This window comes from Hydra vulgaris, chromosome 06, assembly GCF_038396675.1.
Source record: "Hydra vulgaris chromosome 06, alternate assembly HydraT2T_AEP".
NCBI classification, from domain to species: domain Eukaryota; kingdom Metazoa; phylum Cnidaria; class Hydrozoa; order Anthoathecata; family Hydridae; genus Hydra; species Hydra vulgaris.
Window position 1 is genome coordinate 18,448,257 of NC_088925.1, and position 27,148 is coordinate 18,475,404.

Genomic DNA, 27,148 nt, shown 5'->3' on the forward strand with positions numbered 1-27,148 from the left:
GAATTGAAGAAAATGTGAAACCCGCTTTTACCATTTATACCGATAATCCAAGTTTTCTATACAATGCATTGTATAGAAAACTTGGATTATCGGTATAAATGGTAAAAGCGGGTTTCACATTTTCTTCAATTCTATCACCCATAATTTTTTTACTAATCTAAAAAAAATAATAACAAACCGTAAATATTTTATAAAAAAAATATTACAAAATTATTTTCCTGGGGAATCAAAACCACCATTTTTTTCTACATCTTTAATCATTGACACTAGCACTTCACGACAAGCACATCCATGAATTTCTATTTCCTTTTTTATAGCTTTAAATGTTTTCACAAAACCCATTTGAGCAATAGTATCTCCACGTTTAATAATATAAGCTTCTTTTGAATAATTCATCAATATGACTTCAATTTCATCTTTATAATCAGCGTCTATTATTCCTGGAGAGTTAAACACAACAACACCATATTTAAGAGCTATACCTGATTTTGAATATATGTGTCCTACTAAATCTTCTTCTATTAAATCTATATATATGCCAGTGCTTACTAAAATACGTTGGTTAGGTTGAAGTATATAATCCTTTGTACTTCTCAAATCAAAACAAGCACTATTTTTTGATTCATAAAAAGACCATTCATGTTCATCTCTTATTTGAATCCTTTTAATTTATTTTGCTTCATAGGAAGACGATTGTTTGCGTTTGCTACGTCCATCTCTTATTTTATTCATCTAAAAAATTTTTTAAATACAAACATTATTTTTAAATTCAAAAGAGTATTCTACATGTTCCCTTTTTTTTCTATGAGACTCAATGCAATTTTTACAAAAACTCGATTTACAAAAAAAACAATTGAAACAAAATAAAAATATTTTTTCACAAAGTTCGCAATGTCCAAACCAATGATAATAAAATTCAAATTGTTTTAAATCACTTTCATTGAACTCTCTATTAAAAATTTCATTTATATAAGGTAATAAAGATATATTTGTATAAAACTCGGTGTCAATCCACGTGTTATAAAATAAATCGTCTACTTTTTTTACTAATTTTTTATGATAATCTTCTACAAGTGAAGATTTTTTTAATTTAACGCTTCCATCAAAGTGTTTTTCAATTGAATTTCAAATTCAAGAGAATTTCAATTTTACAATTTCTAATCTCGTCCTTTCATAATATCGAATCTCCTCATTTTCCATTTTTTTGCAATCTAAACACATTTATTTGCACTAACTTCAACTGAACATGTTAATGTTTAAATAAAAATTTTTTTTCCGTTTTATATAAAATGGTAGTCATAACAACATAATTTATTTCATTAAAATAGAAATAAAGTATCTAAGTACAAAGTTTAAAGTTCATCATACCACACTTTGAACTTTAAACTTACATTACATCATCATTACATCATCATTATGTAAGGAATGTTGTTCTTAAAAAAACATGTTTAGTACTCATTTTTTTTAATCTCTCTTTTCAACTCAAAACAGTATAAAAGGAGCTCATTTTAATTTAAAATTTATTCAAACCACAACTAAAAGAAAGATGGAAAACGAATTTGAAACTGTTTATTGCAACGAAAACAGCTATGTCAAATTTGCAGATTTAGCAGCTGCCACTTTATGGTATCTTGATTTTAAAGAAGAAAAAAATATAAAAGTTAAACAATGTTCCACTGTTCCTCTTAAACCTTTTGCACAACTCAACTATGTTAAAAAAGAGTTGATCTATAAACCAAAAAATGATGCTTGTGAAATATTACTACCATGGATATACAGAGATGTGTGATCTCAACAAAACAAATTATTTATTTAGATAGGAACTGAAATTTACAAAAGATGACAACAAATTTAAAATCGCTTCCAAAGGTGAAATTACTAATAATGTGGTCTTTTTTTAATTTAATAAAAATGTATTCACAACAAAATGACAAAAAAAGTGTTGGAAGCTTTAAGGGACAGTATGCAAGCTGGTCAAAACAGAGCTTATCTCACTGTAACTTATCCGAAATCGGGTATATAAAAAACTGTGGAGTTTAACGGATACACGATACGATTAGCAAAAGAAGACGATGAGATTCATAATACAGAGTACAACAGATTATTAGCTGTAGAACTTTTTTTTTCCATAACACAATCAATAAAAATGGTGTGAATAGAAGTTACAATATGAATTTGAAGAAAGCTGGCTCGGAGCTAGCTGAAAAAGAATTGAGTGAGGCGAAAAAAGCAAAACTCGAAACGCCAGAATCAGAAGAAGATTAATTTTTTGTAATTTTTTTAATTGATTTAAAAAAACCTGTTTCATTATTAAAAAAACTTTGTTTTTTTCTTATCTATTTTCCTAAATGAAGGGTAAAAAAATAATTCTAGTTAATTTTTGAAAGAGAAAATGACTAGCCAATAACTTGACGAAAGTCTCATCAAAGCTGTTCGACTTTTTTATCCAGATAATGAACTACATCATATGTTGTTTGAATTTCACTCTTTAAATAACACGTATGAAGAATGGCAAGGTATTATATTTTCTTATTTAAAAAATTTTAACTTGGAGTTAAACTTGGAAGAAGAAAAATGGATTGATTTGCATTATATATTTATAGCTAAAGACTATGAAAACTCTCTTCATTTGTTTGAAAAAATTTGCCGTTGTTATATGAATTTTGTAGAACAATCACCCTCATGGAGAACTAGCATGTTTGAAGTATGTCGCATGATTAACGATGATTTTTTAAATATAACAAAAACAACAGTGGAAAAACAACACGAAGAAGCAAGAAAAAAACTAGAACAGTTTATTAAAGTGTATAAACTTTATTTCAAATCAAAAAATCCTGAAAACAAATGTACTTCGTCGAAAAGCAAAAAACTAAAACAGAAGTATAATTTTTGAAGTATTATTTTTTATTTACTTATATATCTAACAAATGGGAATATGATAACTTGAAGAAAAATTGTAGGATTTTAAAAAACGTTTATCCTGCTTGCGTAGACCAACCGCCTTGCTTTTCATTCAACGATAAATTTTTCCATAATGGGTATTATAGCATTTATACACCTGTTCCTATTTAAGAATATTTTATAGAAAAAAAAGTTTGCGAAGGAGATAAAGTTTACATTTATAAAGCCATTGATCGCTGTAATTTTCACAATAAAAGTTTATAAGAAATGTTTCCTACAGCTCAATGGTTTTTTTCTTCAAAAGAAACTTTAATATTTAGATCGTTCTATACAGAAAAGAAGACGAAGTTTATAATTATAACACCAACGAAATAGTATCGAAAAAACTTATACACAGAAATACTACTTATACCAAATATTATGTCACCGCAAAAGAGGGATTATAAACAAGACTTTTTATTTTTTTTCCATTTCAAAAAGTTGATATACAAGATTTTTAACACGAAATATATTATTAAAACAATCACAACTGTCTTTTTTCAAAACTTTCATGCATTGCGTGTTTTCTTTTATAAGTGAAATTAAATTTGCATATTTTTTCACGCATAACTCAGTATTCTGATCAACACAACCGTTGTTTATGAAACCATTTACAAAATCTTCTAAATACAGCGAAAACATAAGCGTGTCGTATTTGGCACAAGGTTCCTATGAATGTTCTCTATAAATGCTATGCTGAAAATGTTTCAAACACAAATCTTCGTTGTTTGCGTAAATAGGTAGTTTTGCGATTTTAGGAAACAAAAAATGTGATAAATCAAAAGTGTAAATGTTATTGTTTTTTTTTGCTTCCAAAACATCTTTCTCAATATGACCACCTTTATAAAAAACTAAATTAAATTCATATTTATCAAATTGTTCTTTCGAATATGGAATTACTGAAGCGCAAAATATAATCTCTCCAGTATATTTAAAAGTAGGATAGTATGTTAATCCATGAATATCATTTAGACAATAATAAGTTTTTTTGTATTTTTCCGCTAATTCTTCGAATTTTATACATGGTATTACTTGAACGTGATAATATTTTTTATCATTAACCGATCTTAAACATAATTCCCGAATACAATGTCTTCTCCAAGCATGAATATCATTGTTGCTAATATACTCAATATCTAACATCCACAACTAAAACAAGTAAACTTTTTTTTAAAAAAGAAGCGTATCTTTTAATAAAACGAATAAAAAAGTATAAAAAATCAGTTTAAAATATTTTTTACACACTTTTTTATTAAAAAAAAAATTAATCGCGTCGATAGCATTATTAAAAAATTCATAACAATTGCGCATGTGCGCGCTTGATGAAGTGTCTAAAAGATACAAACATCATGAAAACAAATCTGGAAATTCTTCACCCTCATCTGTTCATGTAGAAGAGGAACCTTATACGAATAAAAAATTATTTGATTTTCTACAAAATGTAATTGATTCTAAAAGAATAACATTAAATTCTTACAGTATTGAAAAATGTTTTAAAACAGTCAATTTAATAATTTACTCAAAAATCCTCAACTTTGCCCTATTCATCTCCGAACACTTTGATGATTTGAAAGAATATCTCGGCGATAACTATATAACTGAACTCTATAAAGCCAAGCTTACTGTTTTGATACTAGACAGAGATATCAAACCTACTTCGGATCAAACAAATGGCGATCAAACAGACGGATTCGTAGATACCCTTACTACAAAAATAATACCTACCGTCTCTTCTTTGATAGAAAAACTAGATGGAGCTTAAAAAAAGAAATCTGTTAAAAGAAACATTGAAGGAATTATAAAGGAAGGAACCAGCAATAAAAAAACTTTATTTGTTTATATAATACACGCTATTGTAACTATTTTTATTACGAGTTTTTTTATTTTAGAAAAAGAGGAATAAAAAAAATGGCTACAGATGAATCTTTGTCTCGTTTTTTTAAAAATTCTGAGTTTAAAAATTATTTTATAGGAGTTTATGCTTTTGACGAGCTTAGCCAAAAACAAGCTCATATTCATATAATTAATAATATGAAAAAAAAATGGAATTATATCATTTATAACAATGAAACCACACTATTTCTTTCGAGTTAGTGTTCACTAATTCTTGCGAGTTAGTGTTTTTTAACATAGAATGATATGATATGCCTTAAGCGAAATATGAACCCTTACGGGTAAATGACATGGTGTTTGAAACATAGTGCGGAATGCGAATGCACTATGCTACGTCGACGTGATGGTACATGAAGTTTTGAATTCATTTAAATTATTACTTTTGCGCTTTACGCAGAGATTTTTTCTTCGCAGTGCTTTTAAAAAGTTGTTTACTCCGTATTTTAATCTCTTTAATCTTGTTCAAAAAAGCGTTATTAAAAGTTACTAAATTTAAATACCATGACACAGCATTTTCTTTTCATTGCATAAAGTTACATCACTTTGTCATTTATTCAAACTAATCTGAGATTAAATTTTATACATAAAAAGTGTGTTTTTTGCTAACAAAATCAAATGGCGAGAACGCGACTGATAAAACGCCTCAACAAAATGGAAGATCAAGAGTTAGAATTTAACGAAAGCGATATAACTGTGTCAGAACCGGATATTTTAAAAAACGAACCCATCCTTATTGAAGACGACCAGGAAGTTTATGAAAAACTATTTAACTTAAAAAGTATAGATAAAGAAAAAATAGACGAAAGAAAGGATGCTGAAATAGATTTTACAGTCGAAAAGAAAAAAGATAAAAAAGTAAGTTATTTTTTTACTCTATTTTAAAATATAAATTTTTAAGAGCGTTGTTTTATATAAGGCCTTTTTTTATATTTTAGAAAAAGAGTTAATCGTACAAGCGACGAAACGCGAGAAAAAAATTTGAATATTTAAAAGAAAGAATAAAATATCTTTAATAAATTTTTTTTACGAAAAATTATTTTCAATTTTTACGTCTTATATTTGCTTCTTTGAATTGATGTTTAATATCGACATACGATTCAGCAGTATGAACCCAGCGTTTAATTCTTTTACCGACTCTTCCAAGTTTACGGTTTGTTTTATTATCTTTATATCTGTTATTAGCTCTTCGCAAACAAGATAATATTCTTTTACAATTGCTCGGTAAATACTCGCTTTCAGTCTGTGTCGATGTTGAACTCTGTTTTGTACCAGTTTGTGTTTGAACTGCTTATTTTGTTCTGAGAACTGTTGTTTTTGTACGTGCCATAGTTAAAGTGTTAAGATCTAGGAGTATACCTTATTTTAGGCATTTTTTAAAAAAGGATATTTTATATATATATATTTATTTATTGGAAAAAAAATACGGTATTTATATGTAATTTAACCAAGTTCAAATTATTTTTTTTAGTAAAAAATGAGATACATAACTATTAATAAAGTTAAATATGAAATTTTCAATGATAGCCTCTCAGATCAATTTTACAAAATTCAAGATGGCAAGAAACGACACGTCAACCAAGTGTTTGCATACAACCCACAAAGAGGTAATTTAATCTTGCTTTACACATAAAAATAAAAAATGTTCTTTTATAATACTATTTTTTTTTATAGATTTAGAACTACTAAGACGACTTCGTGATTTCAAAAAATTTACTGAAAGTTTAATAAATCGAAACAGAGAAGTAGGACCTTCTCACTGTGACTATTCCCCACGTAAGTTTTAACTTTATTTTTATTTATAAAAAAGTGTTAACTTTATTTAATACTCTCTCTCTCCCTTTTTTAGAGAGTCCGGATCCTGAACCAGAAAATATTTGAAAATTTTGAATATATTTTTTTAGAAAAAATTTATTTTATAGTCTTTTTTTTTGTTTATATTCTATTTTTTATATACGATTTATTTTACTATTTTTTATTATGTCTTAGAAAAAAATGATGAATAAAATAATAAATATTACTGCAAAAGAACTTCATGCTCATTGGAAACAGTTAGCGATATATTTAAATTTCAAAAGAAACCATATTAAAAAAACCGACGAAAATTATAAAAAAAACGTTGATAAAATAAATTTTTTTTTAATTCTTTACATAATAAAGCACAAAAACAAAAAAAAGAGCAATAACTCATTTATATTTGGTTTTAACATAGTGGGAGAAGGATTGCAGCGATAATAAACTTTTATATAGTATATCTTAATGTAAATTATTTATATTAAATTATTAATAACTGTTTTTTGTAATAAATATTATATTTTTTTAGCAAAAAATAAAAAAAACGAATTTTACGCAAATTAAACTCAAAACAGCAGGACATTTTCAATCACGATGGGAAACTGTAGTCAATACCCTGGATATAAAAAAAGAGAAATCTAATGTATACAAAATGACTATCGAGACATGAATGAAAGAATGTTTAGAGTGTTAACTGTATTATATCAAAAACACGGAACAGAAATTAAAGCAGCACGTATTTTAGATTATGCATTATGGTGTTGGTCATTAGACGTTTCAACAAAAGAAACAACTAATCCTGAACTTATAAACAATTTATAAGAAACTATGGAAATGTTATAAAACTTTATTTTACAATAATTTTTTATAAATAATCTTTTTATTTTTATTTTTTAGCTAACTAATATATTTTAAAAAATGAATAAATATGTTAAAGCCTGCGGATGGTAAGAATTTTTTTAATATTATTTTTATATAATTTTTTATATATATATTTTTTTGTATTAGCTATGGTGAATTTATAAATGAATTTTCCATTTGCTACCATGATTTAATTTTTAGTGAAAAAGAAGAAATGGATTTGGAAGAAATAATGAATATGGAAGAAATGACCGAAGAAGATTACGAGCGATATTTAGAAGAAATGTTTGAAATGGATGATCTCGATGAAAAAGATGAATATATGGAATATATAGAAGAATGAAAAAGTCAAATATTACAAGAGGAAATAGAAAAATAAATTGACCAAATACAAATGAGGAATGGACTTGCAAAACTCGATAATTCACTTTTTCAAAAAATCTGACTTGCGCACACCACTGGATAGCTCTTGTAATTTTGCACAGGAAAATAATTAAGGACATGCAGAATCCAATATTTCTATCACAAATTCAGTGGTTAAAATTAAGTAGTCCATGCAAAACCTGATAATTTATTTTGTTATGGTCCATGCAAAACCAGATGAATAGTATAGCCAATCAGAAAGCAGTTTTAGCAGATGACAAGCAGTTGCAAAGATGGCGGACGTTGTACCAAATATCAATATTATTAATAATGCGGATTTTGAGGGCACTACTCTCTTTGGGGAAGCCAACAGAGGTACACGAAAACGTGTTGCACGAGGGTCTCGACGGAGCATTGTTGAGAAACAAAGGTAGGCTAGTAATGTTTTAGTATGTTAAAATGTTTATGCAGAATCGCATGACATATTACCTTATTTTGGCATGCACATGCATAATGTTTTAACATGGTTTATGGCAGACCATCCCCATCCGATTCGCATTCAGTCTGATACAGCTGGGAGCCAATGCCGCCTAACAATTAGTTAGTTACCAAAGTACTCTGTCCTCCAAAATAAGAAGGCCCTAACTTGCTAATCTCAAAAACGACTTTTTTATTCAGAAATGCTCGTGATGACATCATCCATCTGCTACATAAAATTGGAGGCTCTACAATTATAAATGTTTGTTAAATGGAGCGAACTGCTAACACCCTATCTACAAAAAACGATATCAAAACAAACAAAACCCTATTTGCATAAAAAGCCCTATCTGCCTAATGAAAAGGCCTATTCGCATAAAAAGCCCTATCTGCATAATAAAAAGCTCATTGTACATAGGTCGTTCTTTCTGTTTTTAATAAGAAACATTTTTATTATTACTAAAATATCAGTGCTATCTATGATTTTGTACTACATCTGATCAAGAAAAAACAAAGAATTACCAGTTGAGTCAACTGGTAATTTGTTTTTTCTTGATCAGATATCGTACAAATATATAGATAGCAATGATATTATGTAACCAAAAAATTTAATGTAGATAGGGTCTTTCATATTGTACTTTGACCTTACCAAAAATATTGTAGTTAGGGTTTTTTTGATTGGTCTGTTAAAAAAAGATACACCCAAACTAAATTAATACACTTTAGAAGCAACTTTTTATTTTTGCACCAACAACAGTAGACCTACCATAATTATTAGGTATTGATAAAATAATTTATAGCAAAGATAACAATATTAAAACAAATGTAATAAACATAATTTTTGCATTTCTTCACAGATATTCTGTGGGTAATGAATTTCAATGGGCACCAACATGCAATCATAATGGAAGAAACAAGAAAAATGCTAGTATGTACAAGTGCGAAGAAATTGACGTCAACGATGTTTAGAATTTTCGTCAGAAGCTATTCAAGTCTTGTGAAAAATTTACACAAGATAACATTATTCTTCTGCATACACGATCTGAAATCTCAAAACAAACTAACAATGTCAAGACTAAGAACAGAACTTTTTCAGCACAATTCGTACATCCGGTGTAAACAATTATGTACACAGGCCCGGTTTTAAGCGTAGGCGACGTCGGCGACAGCCGACGGCGGCACTTTTCTAGAGCGACATTTTCTTAATTTATTTTGTGTTTTCCCAAAAAAATAAAAAATTTTTAATTTTTTTTTTGTAACAAGAAATTATTTTATTTTTTTAAAAAATTTCCAAGTTCTTCTACGTACTCACTCCATTTTTATAATTTAAAGTTATGGATTTTGTAGATTATAACTTTCCTATTTGTCTACAAACTTTTTGCTTAGGCGGCGTTGTACTTTACGGGAACTTTAATACATACTAATTTTTTCAAATAAATAATATAGTAATAAAAGCGTTTGTTTGTATACATGTTTTTCATTTGGGATTTGGCGAAGAAGAAACAGTAAAAAAAAGTTTCTTTTTTCTTTTTCAGGGATGGATGTTAGCAAACCGCCAAATATACAAACAAACGAATTCTATTGGTTCATAAAATACGCTGACTGAGCAAATTAAAGTTCCAGAATATTCCTAAGAAACTTTCTTAAAAATTTTATTGAAGTTATTTTTGAGATATCTATTGTAAATTGTTATAAAAGTGTATTATTAAACGAACTTTAACTTTGAAAAAAAAAAAAAAAATTATTATACCCTTTTATAAATTGAATAATATTTGTCTAACAATAATTTTTATAAGTAAGTAGTTAAAGTTTGTTTTTTCGTTTTCTTTTTCATGTATTTGAATAAACTTATTATTATTACTATTATTATTAAATATAAAAATTTAGGTATATGTATCAATGCTATATTTTTTTTAAGTGTAAATTCTTTAAACGATACAATATAATGGACCGTGGTAAGACAGCGCTTGTCTGGGTCACAATACAAGAAAATTAGGCTTCAACGTGAAGCAAATTCTGCCAAACAGAAGAATGCTTTGTTGCACTTTTTGAGCAGGTCATCAAGCGAAAAAGCACTGGCACCTATAGTAGCTTCAACTTCAAACCAAAATGAAGTTGAAATTGAAATCGAAAGCGGTGGAGAAATAGAATATGCGGATAGTGTTAGTGTTAATGAATATAGAAATTCTGGAAATGATATAACTGCTAAAGAACCAGAAAATGTTGATGAAGTGGAATTTATCTCTAATTTAAGTGAAGTTGTTGTACAGAACGTCGATGATATAGGACAAAATGAAAACAATGAAGATCAAAGTGGTGAAGACCCCAAAAAACCAATAAAGATTTGCCTCTTAATTTTAATGATCCGGCAAAATGGCCTATAATAGATGGTAAATTTAAAGCATTGCTGATGAAGTATGGTCCAATTCAAAAATTGCCGTCTTTATTTCCCGAAGATGAACAAGGTAGAAAATTTTCAAGCTTTCATTTTTATCGCCGAATGTCTAATGGCGATAAAATTAAACGCACTTGGTTGGTGTACTCCATTACGAAAGACACTGTATTTTGCTTTTGCTGTAAGATATTTAGTCCGAATAAATTCTCCTGGTCATCGCATGACGGCTACCGAGATTGGAAAAATATTTCTGTTATTATTAAACGACATGAAACATCAAGTGGCCACACTACTGCATATCTAAATTGGAGAGATCTGGAGGTGAGACTTAAATCAGGGGCTACGATTGATCACATTAATCAGAAAATAATTCAATCTGAAACTCAACATTGGCGACAAGTTCTTGAAAGAATAATAACGTTAATTAGAACTCTTGCTGGACAAAATCTAGCATTAAGAGGAACATGTGAAAAGCTTTTCGAACCGAATAACGGAAATTTTCTTAAATTTATTGAATTCTTAGGAAATTATGATCCTATTATGAGTAAACATATTCAACGAATAACAACAAGTGAAATTCACACCACCTATCTCGGAAAAACTATTCAAAATGAAATCGTTGAATTGCTTGCTAATAAAATCAAAAATCACATCTTAGCAAAACTAGAGCGAGCAAAGAACTACTTACTTATTTTAGACTGTACCCCCGATATAAGCCACATGGAGCAGATGACAGTTGTTTTTAGGTTTGTCAGTGCAACTGAATCATCTTCGGAAAAACCAGCTGAAGTCGTAGTTTCTGAACACTTCGTAACTTTTCATGAATTACAAGACACAACGGGAGCAAATATGACAAAAGTTGTTATGGATAAGTTGCAGGAATTAGGCGTAAATCTTGATGACATGAGGGGACAAGGGTACGATAATGGAGCCAACATGCGCGGAAAATATAATGGTGTGCAAGCCAGAATTCGTCAACTAAATCCTCGAGCTTTTTTCGTGCCTTGTAGTGCCCACTCGCTCGACTTGGTATTGAACGATGCAGCTAATTGTTGTATGGAGGCTGTCGCATTCTTTGATTTAATTCAAGGCATTTATAACTTTTTCTCAGCATCAACTCACCGTTGGAGTATATTATTAAACCACCTAAGTGATCTGACTATAAAACCGTTAAGTGCCACTCGTTGGGAAAGCAGGGTCGATGCCGTACGGGCACTTCGATTTCAGATTAGTGGAGTTTACGATGCACTAATTGAAATCGCAGAAGACAATACATTAACTACTGCACCACAAGGCAAGAGTCGCGCAGAGGCTAAGGGAATAGCCAGAAATATTTCAAATTTGTTTGCTCCTTGGTATTGTGGTATGACATTTTATTCCAAATTAATATTGTCAGCAAAATGCTCCAATCACAGGCTTTAGACTTGTAGCTTGCTCAAGAGCATTTAAACGCTACCAAATCTTTCCTATGCGATTATCGCTGTGATGAAGCATTTGCCGCAATGGTTGAAAATGCAAAAAAATTGGCAGTTGAACTAGAAATTTTTGAAGGATTTGATGTGGATGATCCCGTACGCGTACGCAGAAAGAGTAGACAATTCCTATACGAAGGTCGTGATGAACCCATAGTATCACCAGAACAAAACTTCAGAGTATCTTTTTTCAATCGAATATTGGACATCGCAATTCAAGCAATAAATGAAAGATTTACGCAATTATCGGAATATAACGAGTTATTTGGGTTTCTTTACAATATCGGCAGCAAACACTTTACGGATGATGAGTTATTGAAACACTGTAAGGACTTGCAGTTAGCGCTTATGTCTGATGGCCAATCTGATATCAACGGGGTCGAACTTTGGTATGAAATTAAAGCTATTGGGAGACGACTTGATACTTCCAATAGCGATCCGAAAAGTGTATTAAAATGTATTTACACATCTAATGTTGTCGAAGTATTCCCAAACATTTCGATAGCTCTTCGCATACTACTAACGTTACCAGTCACAGTTGCTAGTGCAGAAAGAAGCTTTTCAAAGCTGAAAATAATAAAATCCTATTTAAGATCACAAATGTGTCAAGATCGTTTAGTTGGTCTAGCTACGATTTCCATCGAGAAAGAAATTGCTGATCATTTGGACATAGAAGATTTGGTTAAAGATTTCGCAGAATTAAAAGCTAGAAAAATTCACTTTTAATTACGATTTGTTTTTTATTTTTTCATGAATGGAATTTGTTTTGTTTTTTATTTTTGTATAAATTCAGTTTTTTTATTTACTTTGTTTATGTGTAATTTTTCGTAATAAAATAAAAATATATTAAAGTTTGATTTTCAGTGTTTTTCTCTTTTCCTTCAAATTAGAAATTATTGCATTTTTAATTTTTGCGGCGGCAAATTTGCATCTCGCCTACACATAGAAAACTGTTAGAACCGGGCCTGTCTGTACATCCGGTGAAAACAAGTTGATTGTCCGGAATAATATCCCGCCACTACACATCAGGCGAGCCAGCTAAGGAGAATATGTACAAAATGTTTTACCGAGTCTTTGTTGGAGAATTCGATATATCATTCAAAGCACCAGCTTTAAATGATATATTGACGCTACCTTCACAGTTTATTTCATTTACTTTTTACAGAAATTTCATATTTTGCTAATCCAAATAAACAATTAGAAACATATTTAACGAAAAAAATATATCTTTTAATAATGGATTATAAAAACTGGGCAAAAAAACTATAGTTTTATATTACAGAGCACTGTTTTGTTCATGTTAATATTGTAAATCAATTTTTTGAATTTTTTTTTTAGGTAACTAATAAAAAAATAATGGATGCAAAAAAGAAAATTCAAAGGAAAAGTTTTGAAGAATACAATCTTCAATATGAAAATTTGGTATGGTTTACATACAAGATTATCATTAAAACATGGAAAAATCCCAACCTTAACAGATTTATGTAAAAGACAAATGGCATTTAGCAGAATGCGACTAGAAATGAAATTATTTCAAAAAAAACTTGACACTGTTATAGCTTTCGAATATTACGATACAGAATATATTATTTATCATCGACCGTTTCATTTACCAACAGAATATGGTCCACGCTTTTTATTTCGAGAACATTTAGATTTTTTTTACGGACAAGATAATTTTTTATATCTAACATTTGAAATACTTTATTCTCATTATTTTCTACATTATTTAAGCAATACTCAATACGATCAATTTTATATTTTATTAAAAAAATATATACAATCGGCTACAGAACAATGTTATTTTATTACGAGACAAAAATTTATTCATGCTAATGATATTAATTTATATTTATAGCTAAAAACTAATAAAAAAATGAATAAAAGTGAATACGGAAATAAAAAAAATGAATAAAAAAGTTAGAATTCAAGTTAGAATATATGCTTTTATTAAACATTGTCTATTTTTTATTCCATTTTTTATTATTTCATTTTATTAGTAATTTTTTATATAACTTAATACTATAATTTTTCATCCTTTTTTAGATAATAAAAAAAAAATAATTTAAATAATAATGATGAATTCTCATCGGAGAATGAACTCCTCTCACAACCTTTTGAAATTCCAATCAAAAACACAAAATTAAAAAGATCAATGAGAGGTTTGGACTTTGAAAGATGTCTAAAACAAGAATTAAACTTTATAAACAAAAAAAAAGGAACATATTAAAGAAAAAGAAGAAGAATGGATCTGTGATGCACCACCATTTGAACTGAAATTATAAATTTTTTTAATTATTTTTATTAATCAAAATTGTAATTTTTTTCAGCTAACTAATACAATGTGTGGAAATTCTCATTGTCAAAATAAAAAAATAATTTTAACCGTGGAAGAAACACTTTTTGTCTTGGAAATGTCACAACAATATAACAAAGCATTCGTTGATGAACTCGACATTTATCATCACTATGTCGTCATTGGAAAACAATTTGTACCTAACATGACTTTTGAAAATTTTGTTAAAAAGAACTACCTTATTTTCAGAAAAGAAAAACATTCTTTATTGTAACACTATTTTTTTTTGTTAATAAATTTATTCATACCTATACCTATTTTTTTATTACCCTCGAGGGCGTCATGGTGCATTGACCTTTTTCAATATCGAAATTTTTACACCACCGAGGTCTCTTAAATTTTTTTTAAACACCTTTTTTAGCGAGGGCGGGTCTATTAAGTTTTTTTATACGCCACTAGCGAGGGCGGGTCTCTGAACGAACTTTTCCAATATTCATCTATCATCATACGCTGAAGTCATTTATAATAAACTAATCACGCGTAACGAATAAAAAAAAATGAAAAAAATTCTTTTATTTTACGTATTATAACAAACAAAAATGGATTCTAATCAAACTTAAAGTTTTGAATCAATTTTTAGCAATTTTTTTCTAACTGATGATTTTTTAAATGACGATAAATCAGATCCAGATCTAAATTATTTTAACGGAGCTGGAGCTCTAAAAAGTAATTGCAATTACTTTTTTACCAACAAAATAAAAGAATTTCTTGGACCTGATAATTTAAACGCTTTGCATTTTAACATGCTTAAAATAAATTTTGATAACTTTTGTAATATAATTAAGGAAATTGTTGAAATTTTTAACGTAGTTTGCTTAACCGAAACGTGGTGTAATGATGATGATGCTTTCACTAATTTTGATTTGCAAGGTTTTAATTTGATATCATTAGTGCGAAAAATTAAATAACGCAAAGACGGTTTGCTTATTTACATAAAAGAAAATTTACAATTTTTTATCAGGCATGACAATGAGTATTTCTGACAACAAAATAGAGGTTTTAACTATTAAAATCTCAACCAAAAGCATTTTACTTAGCTGTTGCTATCGGCCACCATCTGGCTTAATTGAAAATTTTAGTACAATTTTTTTTCACAATGTAATGAAAAAATCTACATATTAGGAGACTTTAATTTCGATTGCTTCAAAATATCACGTCATAAAAAAAAATTAAAACGTTTTATAACGCTTTATTTGAAATTGGATCCATTCCCTTAATTAATAAACCAACTAGAAAAACTCAGTCAACAACATCTCTGTTAGATAATATAATAACCAATGGTTTATTTAACGAAACTATTAAAAAGGGCATAATTAAAAACGATATCTCAGGTCGTTTTCCGATATTCTTTTCGATTAATACTAATAGAAAAATATTGCCACATACGAACCAATATCACATTAAACGTATTTTTAGTGAAGCAAATTTAACATTATTACAACTATCTTTACTTTCATTACAACTATCTTTACTATCTTTACTTTCATTACAACTAACTTTACTATCATTACAGCTATCTTTACTACATTGGGAATATATTAATATCCTAGATGTAAATGTAAATTTAGTATTTTAATAATATTGTAATAATAATGTAATAATTTTATAATATTGTAATAATTTTATAATAATATTGTAATAATAATGTAATAATTTTAATAATAATGTAAATTTAGTATTATAACTTTACAATCATTTCAGCTATCTTTACTACATTGGGAATATATTAATATCCTAGATGTAAATGTAAACTTAGTATACAACAATATTTTAAAAACATTCTTTGAAATATACGAATCAGATTTTCCTCAAATAAAAATTAATCTTAATCCAATAAACAACAAATCGCCATGGATTTCCAAGGAACTAAGAAAATCTTCAAAGATTAAATTAAGACTATATATTAAATATTTAAAGTCAAAATCAGTAGAAAGTAAAACTATTTATAAAAATCACGCTAAAATCATTGAGCAACAAAGAAAAAATCTTAAATATAAATACTATACTAATTTGCTAGAAAAACATATGGTAAATTCTAAACGCACTTGAGAAATCAATTGAGAAATTACAGGCAGTAACAAAACAATATTTTTGCCCAAAACGATTAAATTAAACGAAGAGTTCTTGATTAATCAAGAAAAGATAGCTGCTGAACTAAATAAATATTTTGTATCTGTTGGCCGAAACCTAGCCAAAAAATTCAACCACTAATACTTTTGAAAAATATCTTCCTTTCCCCCCAAATATCACATCTTAACTCCTTTAAGCTAACTTTTGATGAATTTGAATGTACTTTTAATATGCACAAACCTAACAAAGCCGTTGGCCATGATAATATCAACGGAAACATTGTTATTTATTCATAAGATGTCTTAAAAATATTCTTTTCAGGATATTTTTATGTTCCATCAGATAAAGAATTTTTCCTAGTCAATTAAAAATAGCAAAGGTTATACCAATGTTCAAAAGAGGAGATTTAACTAATATAAGCAATTACCGTCCTATATCCAATCTTTTTATTTTCTCAAAAGTTTTAAAAATATTTTTATAATAGAATGTATAATCACCTATTAAATAATAATCTCATATATATCAACCAATATGGTAAAAAAAAAATTATTCTACTGAACATGCAGGTATCGAGTTTTCAAAAAGTATGACTGAACCATTTGAAAAATCCCAATATACTTTGAGAGTTTTCAAAGATTTAGTAAAGGCATTTGGCACCATAGATCATGAAATTCTTATAACAAAGTTAGATTATGGCAATGTTCTAAATTGGATTACAAACTATCTAAGTAATTGCAAGCAATATGTCTACGTTGGTTCAAACTGGCATAGAAATTTGCTTGATAAAACATGTGGAGTACCCCAGGGATCAATAATAGGTCCCTTACTTACATCAATGATCTTTATAAAGCCTCAAACTTAATGACCATTATGTTTGCAGATGATACTAACTGTTTTTATCTCACAACAACATAAATCATCTATTTGAAAACATGAACAACGAACTAGTTAACATTTTTGATTGGTTCAAGGCAAATAAATTATCTCTCAATATCGATAAAATCAAATGGATTTTCTTCCACCCTCATTTTAAAAAACACTAACTGCCAAATGACATGCCTTTTTTCATTGACAATACTCTTATAAAACAAGTAAGCTTTACCAAATTTTTAGGCGTTTATATTGATGAAAATTTCGCATAAAAAAAAACATAGAAAATTTGGGCAATAAAATATCCAAAAGTATTGGATAAATAAAATATCCAAAAGTATTACATAAAACTAGAAATATATTAAATAAGCACACCTTAACTCAACTATATTCATTTACCCAATGCCACCTAAACTATGCAAATGTAGTACAAATAAAAGTAAACTTGTAGTAGTACAGAGTAAACTTGGGATAGTAAAAAGTAACTTGGGGTAGTAAAAGTAAACCTGGGGTAGTACAAATAAAAGTAAACTTACCGTCAAAAAAAACTTGTTGCACGCTTTATTAATTTTACGGATCGTTTTACTCATGCCAAGCCTCTTATAATTGATATGAATGTTTTTAGAATATACGAGCAGAATATTTTTAATGTTCTTTGCTTTACGTATAAATCAAAAGCAGTTTATCTCCTGAAACCTTTGAAAATTGATATACTTTGAAAAGGAGCTTTTCTGTGGAATAAAATAATTTCAAAAAATTTTCAAGAAATGTAGTTATGCCTCCTTCAAACTAAAATTAAAAATTATTATACTTTTAATTGATGAGATGTCCGTTTTTTTTAATTTTGATTTTAAGTTTTTTTATTTTGTGTTTTCCAGAAAAATACTTAATTGTTAAAGTTATTATATATTGTAAACATATACTGTGTTCTTATGTACTAATTCTGTAAGTTTTTTCTTGAATAATGTTATTTACAGTTTAGTGAAATATACTTTGTAAAATATATTGAGTATGAGTGTGTATATTTAGGTGTATATATCTAAGTGTGCATGCACCTGTGAGTGCGTAAACGTGTATGTGCATATGTGTGTGTACGTATGTATATATGTATGTGTATAGGTATGTATGTGAATATATGTATATGTGAGTGTGTGTATGTAAGTGGGTGTGCATGTATGTATTTATATATGTATGTGAGTATATATGCGACGCATCTGACCAAAACCAGTCGGATGTCGCGTTAAGTTATTGAGAAAACCATCAAAACATTTCAAAAGTTCAATTTTTATCATTATTTTTTTTTTGCATAACTGTTTACATAATTATGTAAAATACTCCTACGTGTGCCGCTTATATGCGATTATCGAGGATATATTATCTTCAAGTCCATATATAACAAATACGACACAACGACAAGGTAATGTTTTTTAAAATATATACTATTATATATTATTACCATTATATATATTATTAATCTTATTAATTAGAACCCTGTATATTCATCTATCATGATGGACACTACTGTTATGATTTGTATCATCCTGTTGTCGCATTTAAAGGAGGGGAAACACTGCCGGCGATTAATGAAGATTAAATATTGTACTTTAATATTTATAAGACTAAATACTTATAACAAATATATTGTTATTGCTTCAATTAATGTTAATTAAGTGGTAAATAAAAAGAAATATTTTTAACTTTTCTATTATTAGATATTAATCTTTAGATTAAATACAAAATTTAAGTAAAAAAAATGGAAAGAACAAACAAGCCCTATTCAATAATTATTAATTGCAAATGTCACAACTCTCCGGGCGACTTGTGTTTGACGTGTATCGATCAAATGAAAATTGTATGCAATAATATGGACCATGTTATTAAATTGATGAAAAGCCAGACATCAATGCCACTTGACTTACACAACATTACACAAATTTATGATAATGATTATGTTCCGCGACTAGAAGAACGATACAAACGACTTTGTGTCGCTTATGATAACTGTACATGCGAGAGTCACGCTTGTAAAGGGTGCAAGAATATAAAACGACAATTTGATGAAATGCAAGAAGTATATAATATTACAGCAAATACGTATTTTTAATTGTATTATGATGATATATATGTTTATTAATATTTAATTATTATATGTCTATTACTATTTGTAATATATTTTCTATTATACACTTCTTATATTTGTTTATATATATATTCTCATTTATTATATATTACAAATATATTAAAAATGATTTACAATGATGTAGTGGCCAGAGGATTAGACAGTCGCCGCCGTATTACCATCCACTTAAAGCGGCCTTTACGTGACCTTTTCCATGTCGTTATATAACATTCATATCTAAGGGGAGGGTAATTTATAACGTGAGGGGGATATAGACTTACAACCCTTTTTTCTTTCTTTTTTTTTTATTTTTTTATTTCAAAAAGTCGTATAACACATCATCATAGGTAAAAAGATTGATAATGATTGATAAATGATTGATAATGATTGATAAATGAGATAATACACTTATGTTGGTATCTAATCATTATGTTGTCTAACCATTAGTTGTAATGGATGAAGCTTGTAATGGATGAAGCTTGACTATATTCTACGCGTTTTAGACAAATGGATGACACATGAACGGCAGAAAAATATCAACAGAACTGGAAAGTCATAGCAAGCATAAGCTTTGTGATAACCTGAAAAATCTGCTCAAGAGTTAGTTGAATTCAGATTTATTAAGAAAATTTTTGTTAAAATTGAAGTTATAGATGCACTTATAAAATACCCAAATGCTTAAAATACCTAAAAAGATGTTTTTAAACTATTTTACTAATATTCTTTATAATTAGTTATATGCAGATGATTGGCACCACAACAAAAGAAACTGAATTGAAAGTACCTCGATTTTTTACCAACGCCAAAGATTGCTTTGGTAGTCGACTGTAGTGAAGTATGAAAATGACGAATGTTTACATTGATGAAGAGAAAGATGACTATGGTAGCGAGAGAAGTAAAGAGAAGGAAAATAACGAGCCTCAACAAAAAAAAGAACTCTATTAAATAAATTATAATATCGTAGGGCTAGCCTTTAAGGTACTCTAATGATCGGCGCGGACACTTTTGTCAGGGTTTTTCAAGGACCCTTTACGGACTCTAAACTCTTTTTAATGCGGGTTGATGTGTACGCTATCAAAAAATAATTTGAAATTGACTTTATCACTTAAATAATTTTTTCTTTTAATCATATGAGAAGTAATGTTATAAGTGTAATATTACTTTTTGCGGAAGGTGTAGAATTACAAATCAACACAAAAATTAGATGCCGTAAATACGAATATTATAATCGTCTTGTAACTTCTACTTTTTTTGTTTAGTGACATCTGTACGACCCGTGAAAGGTTTGAAACAAGGATAAAACAATGATGGTGATGGTACAAGTCTGTTATCTCGTTTGTCGTACTTTCCTTTACGGTCGACATACAGATATTTTAAGTAATTATGATTAAATTGTTGTTGGCGATGCCGTTAGTTGTTTATAATAAATAAATTTTTTTTTGATGTTTTCATTGTTTGTTTGTTAACTAGGAGGGTTTATAATCATTTTGGACAAACTTTAACAAAGAGATGGCATAACTGAAAAAAGAAGTCACCAATCATTCCTACCTTGTGACTGTGATTTATGGTTTAAAAAGTAAAATCTTTTTCATTATGAAAAACTATTATAATTATTCTATGACTGCGGATTATTTATTTACGACCAGTTTTAATATGCAAATAGTTAAAATGCAGGTGGCGTTGCATATTGCATACAATTCTGCATTACCTGGATACATGGTGTACGACATTATTAAGAGTATATAACGCAAAAGATAAAGTTTTGTGGTAAATAAATTTTTATTATAATTAAAAAAACCCTAACAGTAAATTAAACTAATAATTTTTATGTTATAACAGGTTCTGCTGTTGATAAAAAAAAATATATTTTGAATGGTATAAAACATAAAATACATGCTAATATAGAAAGATACATTAAGGCTTTTACTTGGTCTACATTAAAAAAAAAAAAAAAAAGCACTTTGCATAAGGTTCTAGAAATTTCATATTCAAGTCAACAATAAGGCAACAAGACGCCCTTTAAACTGTGGACTGCATTATAATATGCTCAACTGGTAATGCATAGCCTTGTTGACAGCGAAAATCTCTTAAAGATGATTCTAGAATAGTTCTTTTTTGTTGATTTCATAAAGTAAAAACTTTAAAAAGGGTGTCCGAAAGCGAGCAAGATTTCATTTGTAAAGAATATGATTTATTCAGAAATCAATGTGGTAGTACAAATTCAAAAATAAGATTGTAAACAATAAGAAGTTAAGACATTTAAGTTTTTTGAAGAAGATTCAAAATATGTTTACCAAGTGAAGATGCATAAAATTTGTGAAGATGCATTTCCCAGTCCTTTTTGTTTATATGGAGCGAAATCGGTTATCAATAAGGGGAATGATTTTTGGTTTACAACGCAGCGGAATAATACACCTTGCATGCAATTTTAATATAGGTTTGAAAATTGATTATTATTTGCACTATTTATATTTTAGTTAAATAATGTGTGTATTTAATCTTTTATTTAGAATCATCAATAATTAAAAGCTCTTACTTCTACAGCTACAATAAATTTGGGAGCTTTGATAGAAAGGTTGATTTCATTAGATAGAGTTATATACTCAAATATATTGCACATCAGCGTCTCAATACTAGAGCGAATGTTCCGCATGCTTTCAAAAAGTGTTCTGATAAAGTTACATCTTTAAATTAAGTAAATTTGTTGAACAATATTTTCTAATGAAGAAAACAGAATGTAAAATGAAGAAAACAGTATGTAATTTAAAAATGAAGAGTGAAGAAAACAGTATGCAATGTAAAAATGAAGAATGAAGAAATTAGTATGTAATGTAACAAAAAAATGTAGGTTCCTAGCCAAATATTTTATATAATATAAGTTAATGCTAATATTCCTAAACTTTTTGTCAATACAAATGGTCAATATTTGACAATACAGGAGAGTAGATTTCTTGTCAAAAACAGCCATAGCGAGTATGTTGATTTTAAAAACACTAGTAGTTGCGGGTTATTAACTTGATTTGGGCCTCTGCGTCAACATGTTATGCGTGTACAGCGGTTTTTGCTAAAGTCCATGTTTGACTTGGAAGTCGTAAATAAAAGGTTATTTATCACAAATCATTTTAAACCATTAGTAGGAATAACAATAAAAAGGTCTTTACACAAATATATTCAATTTTAATACTTTTGTATACAAAAATACCATAATTTAACTTTAATTATAGCTTAATGATATTTTTATAAATTTATAGGTGGCATCCGCTAATAGGCCATATCTTGTCATATATCCCTCCTAATGAACATCTGTTTTTTGCCATCAATCAGAAAAGTATCAGTTAACTCAGCCATGTTCGTTAACAGCGCAGCATCAATAGATTCAACAGCTTCTGCTTCATCATCAAAAAAGAAATTTAATAACATCTTCCAGTAACCTGAAGTTGTAGGTGCTTTAGATCGTATTTGCCTCATAGAACGTAAAACTGTGTTAATTGCCGGAGCTGTTGCACAGGTCATGACGTTTTAGAAATAACAGAGAATACAAATTGCAGCAGCCCGATGTCTTTTTCTATTCTTTATTCGAGAATAGAGAAAGTCAACAGGCTACTGCAATTTTTTGAAGACCATGATGATTGCAGAAGGACAGTGTTTGTTATTGGTATGAAGAAAAGTGAAAGAAATTTCAAAACATTTTATTTCTGAGATTCATCGCTTGATTTCATCAGATGTGAATTCTCAGAATGAAATAGTGCCACTTGGAATTAGTGTTATATGCCGTTGCAACCTAAAAAAATTGGGTGATGAAGCTTATGCCTTAAAGGCAATACAACTCTACAGTTTTGATTCCATTGTTGTGAAGCCATTAACAAGACTAACAAAATAATGTGATTGGGTTATTTGTCAAATTGCGAAGGTGAAAGGCAAAGAAAAGCATCCATTTGAAAAGGGTCTTGCATCAAAATCATTTAAGAAGAAAGTCAGTTGAAACACGATGCACAAATTGCTTGTCTATGATTGCTCGTGGAATTTCTTACAATTGCAGTGCTACAAATCGCCGTGCAAACTAATATCAGTTTGCATTGGAAGCTTCTGTGCAAGAACAAGTTGCTTCGTCTGTCATTGCATCGAAAGTAGCATCTTCAAGCAGAACAATTCGTCTTGGTCAAGCTCATGGCAAACCTCTTCCGATACGAATAGGTTAGTTATTTTATTATTCTGTACATTCTGAGCAATAAAATTTATGTGAAGTAACTGGTTTAGTTTTCTTTCTTAAGGAACATCTGAAGCTCATTCACTCTTTCAAGGCCCCACGGTGGGTTTAATTTTAGGTATTTGCGGACATTTATTATGCGCATTAATGATGTATACACCAGATATAAATTTATAAACTGATAAAATGTATAAACCAAAGAAAACACATTTTTTTTGAAATACTTAAATTTATTAATTTTTATGTGATAAAATACGCAGAAAAGTCGGAAATTATTTAATGGTCATCCTTACTACTAAAACATAATAATTAAGCGTTTATTAGAATTTTTATGCTTTAAAGCTATAATATTAAAAAAAAAAAAATTTTAACTCTATAATAATAAAAAAAAAATCAGAGCCCGGTTACTTTGTAAAGTTAGAAAACTTTGTACATCAAATCTTATATCTTAGCAATAAAAAAATACGTAAAAATGACTGAGCCTCATAAAACAAAACTAAAAGCATTATGCAGAATATGTGGAGAAAGTCTAGATAATGATAGCGTTTATTTAGCAAAACATAATGTTAGAATAGAATTTTGTTTTTTTATCCGAATTGATAAGGGCCACCCAAATATGCATTTTCAAAAAATGTGTTACAGATGCTTTTCAATATGAAGAAATATTAAAAAAGGTTTAAACACTGAACTAAAACTAAGATCTTGGCCTGAAATTTGCAATGTAACTGAATGTGTTTGCTTTAAAGCCAATAAACGAAGAAAAAAAAAAGAAAAAGATAAGTGGAAGACCTTTAGATATTAGTTATAGTGAAAATATTTAGACTAGACTCAAAATACATACATACATACATGACATACAATCTAATCTTTCACCTCAAACTAAATTTAATCTTGAACTGCAAGATATTTACTCCATCTTAAACCCTCATGTGCATCTTTGTGTATGTACTATTTGCAACGACATTATGCATAAACCAAATATTATAAAAAACTGTCTTTAATCAATCTGTGCACCATGTCTATTACCATTTATCATTAGCAAACTAATATCAAAAACAAAATGCCCTAAATGTTCCTTTTCAACTCCAAGTGATGGGTTAATTTAATCAATTAATGTCATTTAAATGATAGAAAATTTGCAAGAAGTATGCAAGCAAGGTTGTGGTAGATTGTTCAAAGCCACACAACTATCAGAACGAAAGAAACATCAAAAAACTTATCAAACAACTCCGATATCAAGTTCAACAACATTATCAATATCATTGTGATCAACTTCATAAATAAACTTTTCAGATGTATTTGCATTGGAGTCAACAAGTGTTATACCAAGAATATTAAAGATGCTGCTCTGAATGTAATAAAATAAAAAATGTCTCAAACAACATCCAATATAATTAAATTTCCGACATGTGGACCAAGGGTAAGACTATCTTTACAAAAACAGAGACTGTAAAATTACTATAACAAAACAAAAATGCTTTTAATTTTATAATACGAAACTTTTTTGAACGAATTATTATAATACGAAACTTTTTTGAACGAAAGGTTTTTTAAATATTTTAAATAAATTATACAACATTTAAGCTATTATGCTTCACATCAACAGCCTACAAAGAAAGTTCAGAGCATGTTTGCGCACAATTCGCAGACGACAACTACAGCTACAAGTTCTACAATCGAGCAAACTGCTACTCTTTTGAAATCTTTTAATGAAAATGAAAAAGAATATACTCTGAGCAAATCAAGTATTTCGAAAGCCACAATATATGCTGAAGAAATGATCAGTTTAAAAGCAAACATGAGCAGTATTTATGTCATGAAAATATTATCCAGGTACACAAGGTTGCAGCTATTAAACAGAAATCTTGGAAAGACAAATTTAATAATTTTAATAGTTATTGATAATAAAAAAGCATTATCATTTGAGGTGGTTGAAAAACAATAATGTAATATGTGCTTCTAATGCAAAACAAAGAAACGGTCGTGTGATGATCTTATTGTTAAAAACGCTCCATTTATGGTTGAAAAACAAGATTCAAAAGGTTCTTATGAAATCAAGGAATTGCCATGTGCCTATATCAAAAATCTACAAGGACATATAATATATGTACTAGATAAACTAGATAGGTACAAGCAAATCTTTTTTTAAAAAATTCTTTAACATACTTCAATTAATTAAATTACTTAAAAATACTACTTAAACATATACTTAAAAATACTTTAACATACTACAATTAATTAAGTTACTTAAAAATCCTACAATAAATTAAATGCAATACAATAGAAACAAAAATTAATTTTTCTCGTTATAATTTTAGCAACAACCTCTTATTTTACAACAAGATTTAAGACAACGAAATCCATATAAAAATAGGAGGTGACTATGGAGGTGATTCGTTCAAAATGTTTTATCAAGAGCGAATGTGGAAAAGCCTTATGTCAAAACTAATACAACAATATTTAACTTCAAATATTATAACTTTGAGGCAAGAGATTAAACTGCAAATTTGAAAATTTCATTAGCAAGATTACATCAGAAATAGATTAGTTGCAAAAAATGATTTGAAATTAAGAATATTACAAACAACAAAATAATTAAATTATTCAAGCACACTAAAGTTCTAAAATATCCAACCAATATTAGACATAAACAAAATCATCAACTATTCATTTCTTACCACAATTCTCAGGATTATGATAGATAATAGTTTCTGTTTAAAGAAATATATAATAATTTAATTATGTTTAATTTAGAGAAAAACATATTCGCATATTTATATTCGGTGATTATGAATTCGTGTGTGAAATTTATGGAATAACTTGTGCAAATGATGAGTACATATTTAATACAGATTTCTTTAAAAAAACTTTTCTACGCCAGATGCATGCAACGTGGTTTATTTTCTTACTTAATACTAACTTGTGTAATTACTTAAGGTAGACACTCATGCCTGTTTTGCAACATCACAAGTCAAGGAATGCCAAATCCAATTAACAATAGCATTGAAATGCGATCAAATAAGACATTGGATTTATCTCTAGTAAAATTGAACAACCATGGTGCAGATCCCAAGTTTGCCAAGTTATGTAACAATGTTATAGACCAACGGTTGTTCAATGTGCCACTTGACCAGGTGGTTTGTTTTTATTCATTATTCACATTATTTTGATTTTGTTTATTAGATATTATTCGCAAATTCACATGAATAATTGCTTATTCAATATAATACAATACAAGTTATTGGTGGGGTAAGTGTTAATGGTGGTGTAGGCACTTGGTAATAATAAAATAAACTTTCTTGTACTCTTAGATAGGAGTTCCTGCTTTACGTAT

At 28.5% G+C, this 27,148-nt stretch overlaps 2 protein-coding genes across 2 annotated transcripts; one reads left to right on the plus strand and one right to left on the minus strand.

The window, feature by feature from the left end:
- Positions 1-210: 210 nt before the first annotated feature.
- On the minus strand, positions 211-641 carry LOC136081246 (deoxyuridine 5'-triphosphate nucleotidohydrolase-like). Its single transcript, XM_065798547.1, has 2 exons — positions 635-641; positions 211-548 (listed from the first exon to the last, which is right to left on the minus strand). Exons 1-2 carry the CDS (start codon positions 639-641, stop codon positions 211-213), a joined length of 345 nt encoding a protein of 114 aa, XP_065654619.1.
- A 10,094-nt stretch (positions 642-10,735) lies between these two features.
- On the plus strand, positions 10,736-12,142 carry LOC136081247 (zinc finger MYM-type protein 1-like). Its single transcript, XM_065798548.1, has one exon. It carries the CDS (start codon positions 10,736-10,738, stop codon positions 12,140-12,142), a length of 1,407 nt encoding a protein of 468 aa, XP_065654620.1.
- The last annotated feature ends 15,006 nt before the right edge of the window (positions 12,143-27,148 follow it).

Excerpts from the sequence above, each read along its gene's own strand:
- LOC136081247 (XM_065798548.1), top strand. The coding sequence starts at position 10,736 with ATGAAGTATGGTCCAATTCAAAAATTGCCGTCTTTATTTCCCGAAGAT.